The sequence below is a fragment of the Poecile atricapillus genome, chromosome 4 (genome assembly GCF_030490865.1).
Source record: "Poecile atricapillus isolate bPoeAtr1 chromosome 4, bPoeAtr1.hap1, whole genome shotgun sequence".
Taxonomy (NCBI): Eukaryota; Metazoa; Chordata; class Aves; order Passeriformes; family Paridae; genus Poecile; species Poecile atricapillus.
In genome coordinates, this window is record NC_081252.1 from 40,865,863 (window position 1) to 40,880,738 (window position 14,876).

General features: G+C 35.6%; 1 protein-coding gene across 2 annotated transcripts in view; it reads right to left on the reverse strand.

Moving 5' to 3' along the window:
• Nucleotides 1–14,876, reverse strand: part of GLRA3 (glycine receptor alpha 3) — an 82,515-nt gene that overhangs the window by 21,599 nt on the left and 46,040 nt on the right. For both annotated transcript variants that reach the window (XM_058839074.1, XM_058839073.1), the window contains exons 4-6: nt 14,316–14,539; nt 11,363–11,445; nt 1,034–1,171 (exon numbers count right to left, since the gene is read on the reverse strand). In XM_058839074.1, coding sequence (XP_058695057.1) covers nt 1,034–1,171; nt 11,363–11,445; nt 14,316–14,539 — 445 coding nt within the window. The remainder of the gene's footprint in view (nt 1–1,033; nt 1,172–11,362; nt 11,446–14,315; nt 14,540–14,876) is intronic.

Genomic DNA, 14,876 nt, shown 5'->3' on the forward strand with positions numbered 1-14,876 from the left:
AATCATACTGGAGAGCAAGAATTTAAAGATACATGGATTAAAATGGAAGACCTTTAACTTTTTATTTTTTTCTCAAGAAAATATATAAACTATGCAACTTAGGCTTTGCTTTTCAGGATTATTAAGCTCGTGATTGTTCAGTTATTGATATAGTTTTTCACAATTAAAAATAAAAAATATAATAACTATAATATTAATGTTAATCCCCTCCTTTTTCAAATTATCCCAGAGATGAGCTAAATACCTCAGTTCAACAAAGGCAATGATTCAGTATCATAGAATCATAGAATTAGAGAATTATAGAATGGCTTGAGTTGAGAGACCCTAAAGATCACCTAGTTCCAGCTCCCCTGCCATGGGCAGGGACACCTTTAACTAGACCAGATTGCTCAACCAGCCTGGCCTTGAACACTTTCAGGGATGGGGCATCCACAGCTTCTCCGTGCAGCCTGTTCCAGTGCCTCACCACCCTCACAGTAAGGAATTTCTTCCTCATATCTACACCTACTCTCTTTCAGTTTGAATCCATTCACTCTTGTCCTGTCACTGCATGCTCATGTCTAGCTTGTACACCTTGCCATTGCACACTAAAATCCTTTCAGCTCATTCACATTGCCCCCTTGCTGCATGAATTAAGGCAGGAATAGCTTGGCTCAGCCATGCTATGTCCCTTTCTCCCAACTGACCCAGGCTATGATTAGTGCACAGCGTGTAGACCTTTGGATTTTAGCAATGCTTCAGATCCCACATTGTAAATGGGGTCACAGCACCTACTGAATAAGTAAAACCCCTGACTGAACAGTTTTGGAATTATTTCAACTCTATATTTACTTAAGGTACCTAAAATTGAAGTTTGTTCAGCCTTCAGGTAGTTTTGATTTGCCAGTTACTTAAGACTGCATTACCTTGCACAATACACCTGTGTGTTTTAAGCCTCTTCTGAATTCAGTGAGAATATTTAAAATACAACCCAACTGTGACATTTACATAACAATAAATGTTAAATGTCTTTCAGTTGTAATCTCTTTCCTACCTGTATTGTAATGCTTGGTGCAGTAACATAAATCCTTTTCTTCTTTCAACAGAAACTGTGGCAGAGTGAGACCTTCGGCTACTTGAACCGCTCCCTTTTCTTGCCACTCAAAAATGAGATCATTCATTGTGTATCCAACTAAAACAAAGAAAAAACCCAAATAAACTCTAAGTTAGCTGCAAACTTTGAAAAGCAGTAACATATCAAATTACAATGTTTAAAATAAATATTGTAAAAATGAGGTAATACAGAGGGCCTGCTTATACTCGTTAATCACAAATTTTTATCTGATATTCTATATATCTGATATATCTATATTTATATAGATATTCTATATCTATATTCTATACCACATATACACCAACAAAATGGCTGTCTTATGAAACTCTTTTATATCTTAATAATTAGATACTCTATTAATGAATTCAACAAAATCGTTTAAATTACCTAAACATCCAAATCTCGTGTGCTTAGGAACATCTTTTACTCCCCAGCCCATGAAGGATAAAATAGGCCGTTCACACTCTGATCTCTTTCTCCTTTTACTTGAGGTGAAATGTGGATTGTCAAAGTTATGTTTATGGATTTATGTCAATTTGAATGGTTAAGTGCAAATTGTTCAAAGATAAGAATGAATTAAAATTCTGCAGTAGTATTAGTTGAACTGAAAAACAGATTTTCTCTGAAACTGGAACAACACATGGGAAAGCAAATGATTATAATCTTCTCATATTAACTGATGTGATATATAATGATATTAAAAAACACCGAGCTTCAATATTCATTCTCCTGCACTTATCCATACTTTATGCATGTGTATAAGATTAGATATAAAAGCAAAATACATACTAATCAAAGCCCAGACTTTATAAGGGACAAGTACCTTTTCCTTATATTTCCCTCTCTCAGATAAATATTTGCATGGCATATCATTGGGGAAAATATCCCTATTTCTTCTGAATATGTGATCTGTTAATTTTCCCAGGCATTTCAATCTATTTTTTTTTCCCTAAATAAATTTTATCTGGTTATTACAGATGGAAAAAAAGGCTTCATATTCTCATTCAAGTTTGAACCACATATACTAGAATGAACCAGAAGGTACAAGGATAATTTTTTCATCTAATTTATATAGCTTTCAGCTTCTTTGCAATATTTCCTTTCTGCTTTAGTCCAATACTAATAAACTGTTGAAAATAACCCATCGAGAACCAGAAATTCTTTCAACCTTTCAGTAACAAATTGCTGTTTCAAGTATATTGTTCACAACCTTCTAAGAGTAATTGTCTGCCCAAAATTACTGACATTTTGAGTTTCAGCAGAGAAAGTAACCTCTTTGCTCTGTGGGCATAAATCTTACCCCATTATATTCAGTGACTTTGTTACTCTTTTAATACACCTACTAATGGCATTCAGTGACGTGATCTGCTAACCTGAAAATTTAGATACACTTCATCTCTTCTTATCTGTGCTGAATGAACCTAGGAGCTAAGAATTAATGTTTATAAATATAAAAATGTTTTCAACATTTCTTCCTCCGTCTAAATTCTTGATGTTTCTTTTGGGGAGAACCCTTATACAGGGTATTCAAAGGAACTCAGGCTGACTGTTGAATTACTTGGCACTTTTTTTTGAGGCTGGATGAATATGATAAAAATTATACCATCATATCCTTTTAAATAAGTAATTAAGATCAGATGCTGCTCAAGCCACTCCAGGCACATATCAAATGTGCAAGAAAACACTTGCTTTTCTTGTTGATTGCATGATATTGCATAAACACAGTTAGAATTCACTATTAAATGGCATAAACTGTGAAAAATCAGAAGTATATATCTTATTGAACTTTGCATGAATTCAGACAAAAAAGCAGTTGTGTGTAAAGCAGATTACTGCTTGAAGCATGTAGATTACGGCCAGAAGTTATATTCCCTGAGTAAAACTCATTGAACTGTCTAGAAACAACTGCTGTGTCAAAATGTATTTCACTAAATCCAGTTCATTCATCTCTAATGCGTGCTTTTTATTTTTTCTACGCTGCCCACTAATTCTTCTGTAATGTGATATACTACAAATAATAGCAGCATATTCAAAATGCTGCTTCCATAATTAATTTTTGTCATGTTTACATTTTAAATGCCCAAATATAGTGTTAGCATTCAAAACTGTAACTTCAGTTTCGTAAGTCAAGGTCACAGTCATAAATTAAAGGTGCCTTAAAATATAGAGAAATTAATGAAGATGTGAGTTTATATTATACCAAATAATTTTAAAATAGCATAATGTTTCCACTAGTATGTTAAATTAAATCAGCTTGAATGAAATCGAAAGAAAATATCTTTCTTCAATTAATTTTATGAAGAGGACCTGCTGAATAGCACAGTACTTAACACTCAGAACGCTCATGGCACTGTATGCATTGTACGTAAGTGGAAAAAGATATTTCTATGGAAATCATTCTTTAAAACAATCAGTGGTTACCATACCAAAGTATTTATACTATTACAGTTTAGGTATATGGTGTTATATATGCAATGAGCCTAAAATACAATCCCCTGATACACTGATTTTGGGACCTCTCCTGATTAATTGTAATAACTGTCCCTGTCCTGTTCTAGAAATAAGAACCTGAAGTCCACCTGAGCTTTTGGCTCTTGGCTACTGGCTACCCAACTAACAAACGTGCATTATCTTTCAAGCAATTAAAAAAATGTCATTCAGTAACATATACTTAACTAAAAGTGTAAATGCCTTTTACTGATATTGGTCTGCTTTTGAAGATTAGAAATACACTGTGTGTATTTTCCAAATGGTCTGTGAGCTAAAAACTCCCAGAAGTTGTGTTCCATTACACAGTTATCACTGTGCAAATGGAGCAGTAAAGTGTAGTCTTGAAAGTGAGTGAAGGCTTTATTCTGAATGGATTTGTGGTTACCAGTACAGACTCGTGCTATATGTGTTAGTTATATTGTTAGACATACTATGTAACTTGTAAGAACTGCACTGAAATAGGTAGCAGTTATAAAGAACAAGACATTTCTCCTTGGAGCCTATAAGGAATTAATGCAACCTAACATGGTATTTAGCCTCTCATAAAACCAGAAGTTTTTCTCTTTTGACTGTGAGGGGGTGTTGATGACTATTATAAATTGCTACCAGATATTTTTTTTACCAGTGACTGGGAAGTACAGTGTTATATAGGGAATTCCTAGTGGGTAAGTTTTATTGTTGAATAAAGGACTGACAGTCACTAGCCTAGGTAGTATATGAGGGTGCAGCTCACTGGTGCAAAAAGTGAAATCTTTTATTCTACGTGAATAACTGAAAGCAATGGAGGCTATAAACTAGCATGGTCTTCAGGGCCAGGCCAACCTAAACTAAATCAAGTGGCTTAGTAAAGACCTCTATCACTGAAATGCAGTGTTAGGGTTTGGGTTTTCAAGGCACGAATGAATGAAGAATGGGAAAGGAAGTACAGTTGTTGTCTTTTATGGGACAAACACCAGCTTCTGTGGCTGAAGGAGAGAGCAGTTGGCAGTGTATTTCTTTTTGTCTGGGTACTATGCAGCATTTGGTCTTACTTAATTCTATAAAGATATTACAAATTACAGAAAATCTAGGTGGTATCATGGAACCATAAATAAAGGAAAGAAGAAACAACCTTGTTATGTTTGAACAGCGGTGCTCAGGAGTTACAGGGCTGGTTAGGTTACAGTAATACTCTGTCTATTAACCCAAAGTCTGAGGTCTTGCACATTTAAAATGCAAAAGCAGGCCATAAATTGTAGGTAATTATATGACAAAGACATCATCCCAGGAGGAGAATGTTTCCAGGGGGAGTATTGCTCAGGAAAACTGAAGAAGTGTCTGAATGTCTGGTGCTGTAGTCTCTGTGCAAACTGTTCTCTTAAAGAGACAAGTAATTTTCAGGAGCCTGAAGTCATTCCAGGTAATTAGTTAATGAAGCATATACTGACAGAGTGAGAGCTCTGCCTGAGATGAATATGACAAACTAGGGAACTAATGAGAATTTAGAATTTACTAGAAGGGAAGAGGACATGAAACAATTGGGCAACCTGGATTTGGTCCACCGAAATATTATTTTAGAAAACAATGTGCAACAGAGGGTGTGACAAAATTAAAGTAAAATTCTATCACACTAACAGAGGGAGAAGGTGGAAGAGATAAGACACTGATGGAAAGTAGTTCTCAGGAGCTGTGCCTGGAATAGTTGATGGAGGGTTTTTAATAACTGGACATGAAATAAAATTAAATTGTAGTGGTATTTTATTTAGTTCATGTAATTGATACAAAACTCTGGCAGATGGTGGACAAGACAGACACAGTAACTTTAGTCTTTAGACAGCATTGAAAATTGTTTAGCTAGACTAAAAATTTTCAGTATTTTCAATTACAGGTTCCAGAAAAAAATTCAGGAAAAAAAAAGAATGTGATCCTGCTGAAATATTTCTAAGTATCAAGGGCATTAAAGTGTCTTGAAAGAAAAACCAAACTTTTCCCTTGGTCTGACTCATCTTTCCCAGAAATACTTATCTTTTCAAAAATGGTGAAATCAACGCTCATATGAGGTTCCTGAAAGAAAGAATTAGACTGTATCTTTGTCTTTTGTTTCATTTTTGTTTTACACTGCCATTAATAATAAATATCAAGTTTCCATTCATCCAATTTTGAACGTATAAGACTAAAGCCTGCCTTAAATTAATAGAGCCCCATTCAACTCACATCAGTCCACATTACTCTGTAGAACTTTTTGGAACCAGGATATTTCTATTAGTTGCATGCTAAGAGTAGGAAGATTTTATTTTCGCCAATTCAGTATCAGTGGTAGGTATGAAAAGGCCATTATCTCATAGACAAGACAGTGAACATCCAACAAGTGTGTCTTGAAGAGCTGTTGAAGTGTCTAACATCTCTTCTCCTGCTTCTCCAAGGACTACACTGTCACATATGTTTTTATGTTATTCAAGGCAAACAGCTCCCCTGTACCTTTAGAGACTCTACACCTTTGAACCCTCATTGTCTTGGCAATGACAACATAATTCCTTTATCACATTTGCTGACACTATTTTAATTGCTTTGTCTGTCCACCTTTAGCATACCTTTCCAAAGCATGAGAAAACTTGTGATCCAGCTGAATATCAATATATCCTGTAAATTTTCTACTCATTCTGTTTTATTACAGGATGGCTGTGCTTCCCTTGTGTCATTTAAAAATACCTACAGGTGTATTAAAACCCACATTTTCCTCACATTCATATGTCTAAAAAGCATAAAACAACTGAGTGTATCTGGCTTTTTTGTAAAAGAGTTTAGTTCAACTAAAAAATTTATTTTTTATTTTTTAATCCAAATGATTTATCTAAATACCATTCTCATTTCTTTAATTTTTAGTAAGGTACAGGTCCAAAAGTATCATTGGATTTAGTCAGTAAACCCATCACTTCTTCAGGTCTACAGCTGAAGCAAGAACTACAGTCATGTTGACTAGGGTTATTCCACTGCTCTTCTGTTAGGCATCCCATCAGTTTGCCTCTGGGACAAGCTGCCTGCACATTACTGTTCCTAAGAGCATGACAGACACTTCAATTGTGCCCTAAATTCCCAGCAACATAGCAGGGGGAAGATATGCCAGAGCTAACGAGTCTGGTTTTGGCTTGAGGTTAGAACAAATTCTTCTACATTATGCACTAAATATATTAGCTTCAGAAATGAGCTGTGATTCATTTCAAGGCTAGATTTGTGCTGGAGCTCCAAGAAGGCAGGATTTTATTCAATGTACTTCTGAGCAGCTTTACAAGGTGTCTGCCCCTTGCACTGCCCTTTAAGTTGTCTGAAGGAATCTCTCCCTGGGGAGTTATAGGTTTATTCGTCTTAGCCTGAATTTTGGAAAAGAATATTTCAGCTCAGCACTCTAGCACATCTCTCAAACCTACTATCCCTTGCTGAAGCTTATAGGTGTTCAGCTATCACATTTATTCTAGTTTCTGAATGTCAGCAGCAGTTATACAGTTACTACTGCCCTTTCCTCCTGCATTGGTCAGGAGCTGAAGACTACAAGTATCCTGATGTTTGTAGCTGTGTGTCATGTCTCGCTTCAGATAGACACAATAGTTTGAGTCACATATCTGCACAACAAAAGCCACAGCCTGAGCAGTTGATAGTTTTTGTGCTACTGAAATGGAAAGGAGAGAAGCAGTATGGTTTCTATACCTTCGGGCACAGACAGGCATTGACCCAGTGTGCCCATAATTTCTGTCATTCAGGTAGAGACCTGAGGATTCCCTGGCAGATGAGAAATACACTCCAGTTATTTTATCTTTCTTACATTGTCTTTGTGCGGTTGTGGGAAAGGAAAAACGTGCACATACTTTTCTGTAATGCATTGGCTTATACTTCTGCAGCCTGCATACCCACCTTTCCCCTTGTACAATCTTGAAATTAGAGACTGGGGGGAAAGAAATAGCTCAAATAAGAATCATGTGGTATAGAGGGAATTTTCTTTAACAATCCAGAAGACAAGAGCATGATTGCTTAGAAAAACTAAAAAGCCTCCATAAATAAAAAAGGGGGAAAAAGGGCCACTTAAATTTAAAAATAAATATAAAATTAAAATTATGAGGTAAGAAAATGCTTTATACTTTACCTATGTTGCTTTTCATAGTATATTTTTTCTTTTGTAACTTAGTCTTTTCAATATTCTTTGAAAATTCAGGAATATTAAATGTCACATAAAGTTATAATTGCAATTTATGAATAAAGGAATGCTCTAAGGTAAAAACAAAACTTGAAAAAGGAAGACAAGCTCTAGCATATGAAAGAAAACCATTTCTTTCCTGGGAGACAGGCCACAGAAATAAATATGTATCTAGATGACATTTCTTTGTATCTTATTCAAGCAGAATAAAACTAAAATTATCCCACATGCCTATAGGCTGCCCTGGTGTAAGGCATAGAACTGTAGAAGGGACTATTTCATATGTGCATTTTCATTTGTTCCCTTTCTAAGATAAAAAAGCAGCTCATTCTAGCTGCTGAGAAATCATTTGGTAAAATAAATCCTTTAAAAATAGGAGACATTTCCACTTAAATATTTTTCAGACACTTCATGATCTAATGAAGTACTTTTGCCAGGGGCAAATCCAGCTGCTTAGATTGACCTTGGAGAAAACATTACATGAGCCAGCTAAAAATAAAGATGTCATTTGGGAAAAAAGGCTATACATGATTTTTTCTTTTAGACTTTTCCATGATGGAGCAACAGTATCAATACTGAAGGAAAGTACCTAGTACTAGAAGAAATCACTGCTTTAAAGGAGAGACAAAACTCATGATCTGTCTCTTGCCAGTCTTTGCAACCCAGTGGTAAAATGAGCAAAAATAAAAGATGAGCGATTTATCCTAATTTGCTTAGTGACACATGCAGGAACAAGGCTTGCAAGATCAGACACGGTTTACAGAAACCATGAGACAAATGTGCCTTGTAAATTCATAACGTGCAATGTCCTACACAGCTTGGCACTCTGTGGAAAAACCAGCAATGATCACCACTTCAAAAAGAAACATCTGGAAGCATGGCTACTCCTGTTTTGCTCCTGCAAACACTTTGGTTTTTATAACATAGCCTGGTGGTCAGATCATTCACTCAGGACATGAGAGGGCTGTGTTTTCTGTTTTGAATACAAATGTCTTCCACTTCCCCAGACAAGGCATTAACCACTAGGGTTAGTGCTTTGATCCCTGTTTACATTGCCTCAATGTGCACCAAAAAATGCAAGGCAGACACCCAGAGCAGAGTATGACACTGTGGCCTAGAAATTAGAGATGCTTGGATGGATTTGGGCTCTCAGGGTTATGTCAGTTCTTACCTCAGGAAATTTGATGTGAAGCCTGGGAAAATGCCAAATGCACCCATCCTCCTTTTTTCTTCTATAATTTTACATAGAACTGGATGCCTTTTCTTAGCCAGTGACCCTGGAATTTGAATGTTTCTGCTCATCCTCTCCTAAGTTTTGGAAATTGGTCAGAGTTCACTCTTATATAAAATAGTTGGTTTTTTTGGTTTGTTTTTTGTTTTGTTTTGTTTTGTTTTGTTTTGTTTTGTTTTAAATCTGGTTACCCTTCTTCCCAGCATGTAGATATTTTTTGTAACACTTCCAAGCAGTCTGTTTTCTTTCCTGTCCTTCCTGTACAGAGAAACTGACTACGGACAGGTGAATTCCTGCTCTCAAAGATCGAGGATCTTGGAACTTAGGTCACATATCTGCTTTGGATCTGTCCCAAAATAATCTCAGGGAACTGCTGCCTTGTTCTTGAAAACCTAACTGGTTATTCTGCTATCAGACGTGTAAGCACATCCAGAGCTCCCACACGCTGCAAAATTTTCTGCCTCAGGCCATCATCTTTTCCCACAGTCTGTTTTTGATGTCTGAAGTTACAGGTAAAATAGAATTAGTCAAGGCAATATGGGAAAAGCTTTATTACTTGTAACTTCCTTATGAAATCAAATTTGATCTTTGTGAATAAAGAATTTGAAACTGTATTTTCTTCAGCTCTTCTTTTGTGAGAACTGCCTCTCTTTACCATGTGAATGTGCAGCTGGGAATTTACTCCCACTGAACTCAATGATTAAAAACAAGACTTCAGTGAAAAATGTTCTGCTGGAAAATACAGTAGAACATCTACAGTGCTATTCAACTAATAAATGTTGGTTCCCTGTGGTGCAGTTTGTGGGAACTGTGGGCTCCTGCAAGGTTTCTCTAAAGCAAACCAGATGCCTGTTTGTTCCAGAAAGCTTAGTTTTTGTCTGACCTGTCCTCACAGCAGCTGAAAGAAAGGAAAAATGCAGCTGAGTTTTATGAAGCTGTTAAAGCATAAATTTCATAATTTACATAACATACATTTTTTTTTAATGATACATATTGCTTGTTCAGTCAAACACAGTAATTCTTCCTCTTTGAAGCATAATTGCATTTAGTGAGAATACCTGCCATCTGCATGTACTCTGATGCAACTGCCTCCTGTTAACCTTTCTTTAGTCACATTAATTATAGAGGTGACAAAAGTTATGGGTAGCATCATCTGCTCAGGTTGACTGTGGAGTTTTGCTCAAATCCTGGATATATAATACTGTCCTAAATTCCTTAACATTTGTGTCATATAATGATGATTTTAGTCAAGAAAATTTCTGCTGTCAGATTCAGGTGTTGTTCTCATATTGAAAGGCTGCTTCATAATGTTACCATCTGTCCATTGTAATAATAAATCTGGCTTTTATACTCACCCTGCAATATTCTATAAAAGCATACCATACAACAAACAGCTCTGACATACTGACTGATAGATGATTACCTCCCCTTCCCTTAGGTGCTGCTTTGTCCCAGTAAAAGAAGAAAAAAACCTCCAAAAATACCTTAATAAAATTATGTGTGTTGTGCTTCTAATCTATGATATGTTTCAAATAATCCAGTATGCTCATTCTATATGAAAAATTATTTTATTTTGAAATATTTTACTTATTGTCCCTAAAACTGTAAAACTAGATCTTTAAATGAATACTTCTTAATCTGTCTTGCTCCTGTCATTAATCTGCACAAATTTAGGATGGCTGGAAGCTTTCAAAGAATGCTTTACTTTATTTTATTTTTGTTCTTTGCATCATTATGAAGATTTTCCTGCTGCAACTCTCTTTCAAAGTCCTCTCATTTTAAGGGAAACAGCAATTCCAAAATACTTTCTATCACAAGGAAGATGAGAATATAATGCATCAGACAGAATAGTTGATTTCTCCTTTTGTGTTTGTGCCTTGAAATGGCATAGCTGCTTTACACTTTCCATCCTCTTTTAAGTAACAAGATAATGAGGTAGATAAGTAAAATATATATCTTAGAATATAATAGTTTTATTTCACATAAAATCCCATTAATCAAAATCCCAAAAGTCCCCTTAAATTCTTTAAGTTATTCTTATGTTTCCTTTATGTGCTCCCATATTATTCACCTTCTGTATGTGTGAACACAGAAAGACTTATGGTGAAACCCTATAAGCAGAAATTTTGTATAAACTGTCATTGAGTACTTAAGTTTAATGATAACTTTAGATATATACAAAACTCTTTATTTTCAGTTCAAATAGATATGAAAGAACCTCTTCCTCTTAAAATCATGCATATTTCACAGATTCTACTGATAAAATAGAAGATTCATTTTGAAAATTTGTTCTTGTACCACTACAAGGGATTTTCCTACCTCCTGTATAGCTGTTGCAATCCCTGCAAAAGTATGTATAGGATAATACATTACGCAAACTTACAGCTTTCCAGCTGCATTATACATGTTTGCACGTCCATTGGAAAATTTTTGAGATCCATCGGACAGGAAAGTATTAAAGTCAATCTGAAAGAACACAAAAAACCCATTAAAAATATACCCCCAAAAAAGCCACAGAACTGTGCAGGAAGAATGCATGAATATAATGGAAGCAACTAGAAATAGAATACGTGTTTCAATAGAAAGCTCTCAAAAAAGATCTCTATTAGCTGAACCCATCTAACTCAGCCTAGTATGACAACATGGAAAAAAATTTTACAGACTTTCAAAAAAATAAATTTTTCAGTAGGGTTGCCTAACTTAATGACAAGTCTAAAAGAATGCAGCAACAGTGTGCCCTTTTGTGCTACAACAGATTTGTTGGACTGTTTCAAATCTTTGGCATAAAACTTACCCAAATTTACAAGAATTTCCCAACATATGTCAGCTGAAAATCGTGGAGGAAAAGTAGTTTTATGTGTTACTCTCCTAAAATAAGGTGTTTAAAATGTCAACACAAAAGTTTAAACATTTTATGATTTTGATGGTAGACCTAAATATGCCTGTAATTTTGAACTGTAGCTGTGCATCAGTGTTAGTCCTAATACTTCCTGTGAAATTCTTTGCAAATTATAGGCAAAAGTGGTATTTTTAAATTTTAGATAAATACAATCATTTACCTTTCAAGTAGAACTTCTCCAAGGAATCAGAAAAAAGAATTTATACAAGATAAAGGCACATGTTTTCCCTCCCTGGCCATGCCTAGGTACCCATTCATTATTCAGGGCCATGACTCTACCTTCATTAATCAGTTCACTTGATAGAATGTCTGACAAAAACCTGAGGAGCTTCAGTTCAGCTGCTTACACACAAGGCTCTTCTAGCATGGCAATGCTCTAATTCCCCTCCCTTGAACCCTCTCCTCTGCTTTTGGCACTGGGGCTAAAGGGAAGTGGGCAACAGCTGGCAATTATGGCTGTATATTTCTTTTACTTTTTTTATTTTTCTGACCAAACCTCCTTGATTCATTGTTGCTATAATTTCTGTTTAGCCAAAGTCTGCATTAGAGAGGAGAGTCTGAGGAGAGAAGTCAGACCCATCCCCTATTCCCATGCTGTTAAAAATAGTTCCAAAGGCAAATTTCAGCTAGTAGGCTGGTAACAAAGCAAGTAATTTTGGAGGTACCTGGATTTTGTGCTTCAGTAAATATTTTAGTATTTTATATTAAGTATTCATTGAGCTGGGAACTGCTACCTTCCATTATTTTTTGCCTTAATTTTTCCAGTGCAATTAGGGATGAGGAGAAATTTAGAAAGAAGGAAATTTAGAAAGAAGGAAATTTAGAAAGAAGGAAATTTAGAAACTTCTGTTTTTAATATCAGCACACTAGCAATTACCATATCTCCCCTTCTCAGAAGGTTAACTCACTCAAATGCACATAACTAAACTAGATGCCAATAATATGATTTTAAATCTGTTTTAGAAACTATAGTAGTTTAATTAAATCAAGGCAACACAAAATTTCTGGCTTCATAAGAAACTTCATAAGCTTCTGGCTTCATAAGAAAGAGGAGCTATCTGGTATTTTCTGTCAGCACAGTTGATGTTTGCCTTTATAAGTTAATATGATATTTCTCACATTTGGGGTTTTTCACTCCATTTTATGTAGCCATGGACTTGGTCTGAATTGTATTGAAGGTGCAATCTAAACTTGTTTCTGCTGAGTGGTGGGGTCTATACTGTGTGCTGTATGTCTTTGGAAGGAGCAGGGAGTTATTTGATTAGCGTGGAACAACAGCCAGTGCCTCTTGGGATGACTCAGACAGTCTGCAGATAATTGATTTAGATCTACTTTCTACTTGAATCCAGAGAAGGAATCCTTTTAACCTGCTTTGAACCTGTTTCTAGTGACAGAATACATGTTGTGACACTGAAGATTGATAATGCTCCCAGAGTGGCAGACTAACCTCCTTTTGGATATGAAATCCTCATAAGAATGTTAACCCAACCCTTTCTCTTTGTGTAAGCTTGAAAAAGTGCTGCCTAATTGCACTGGAAGGAGGGAAGGAGGAAGGAGATTCTCTTACCACTGACACATCCATGCAAGTCATAAAGTTCTCTTTTTCTCCAGTACCCAAACTGTTCACAGATTCCTGATGTATCTTCAAAGAGTCTAATTATGCATTAATTCAGTGTCGTAAAAGCATGCAAAGCAAAACACTGAGTGGACAATAGTATATTTATTTTGGAAAGAGTAACATTTTGCACAAGTGAGTCACTGCTTCAATACCAAATCTATACTGTCTAGTGGGCCATTAGCATACTTATATCCAGTGTGTTTCTCATTAGGTTGGGTGTTTGAAGTCAGTGGTAAAATGCCTGCTGATGTCTGTATTAAAAGGAACGTGGAGGGAAGAGAAGTGGGATAATTAGATTTTGTCAGTACTTATGATTGCTGCTTTCAGCTTCTTAAAACCTTTTCAAAAATTTACTTTCCAGTTTTCTCTCCATCTCCAGCAGTAAATGACTAATTTTTAAATGCCATTCTTCTTCAAACAGGCCATGTTTTCATGTTGAAGTGCAACTGCAATAAGGGGGAAAGGAAGTAACATTGCGTTGTCATGACATTGGAGGCTACTGACTGTGAAACTCATACATAGGCCAATTCAGATTATAATAGTACAGGACTGTTTGTTCTGTGCAGTGTCCCAGCTCCTTTAGGCTCAGTACCTGTACTTTATAATGGGAAAGATACTTTTCTTATTACTTTTACTACGTGCATGCCTAATGAGCAATCATTTTCTATTTTAATATTAACAATGAATGTTGACAAAATTCTGCATTCAAAACTCACACATAATGGTTCTGCATGACTAGCAACTGAATATATTTTTTAGCAATTCCTAATTATGCTTTTGAGCTGCTACATGAAAAAGATCATTAGATTCAAGACTCACCTGATGGAATAAAGTACATTTCCATTTTTGAAAATCCGCAACAACTTATTATCTGTTGTAACTTCATGAAAGTTGGCACCTTTTTCATTAGCAAAGAACAAATCAGGTTTCCAAATTGAATCCAGCATGGATGGATCTAAATCTAAAGAGTCATCTGGATATTCACTGTATGCGAGGCGTGGATCATTCCAATTCTGACGGAGAAAGATGTTCACTCGGTAATCCTGAATAAAAGAGAAAACAAGCAAAGCTTTATCAAGCATAGGGATTTAGCTTTTATTTCATTTCTTAGCCATGTAATCCCCTGTCCATCTGTGGATGACAAAAGAATTACTTAGCTGAATGCCAGAATGATACCTATTTATATTAGTGGGGACACAATGGATAAGAATAAAGATGCATTTCAGGGCAATCAAAAAATATCCTAAGATAAGGAAATCCAACCTCAATGTGCAGTTCATATAATTCCATATAACTCAACCCCTATCACAAATTTGTCTTGAATTTGAAATGAGAAACATAAAAAGAGTTTTATGATGTTAACTTTTTCTGCTCAAATCT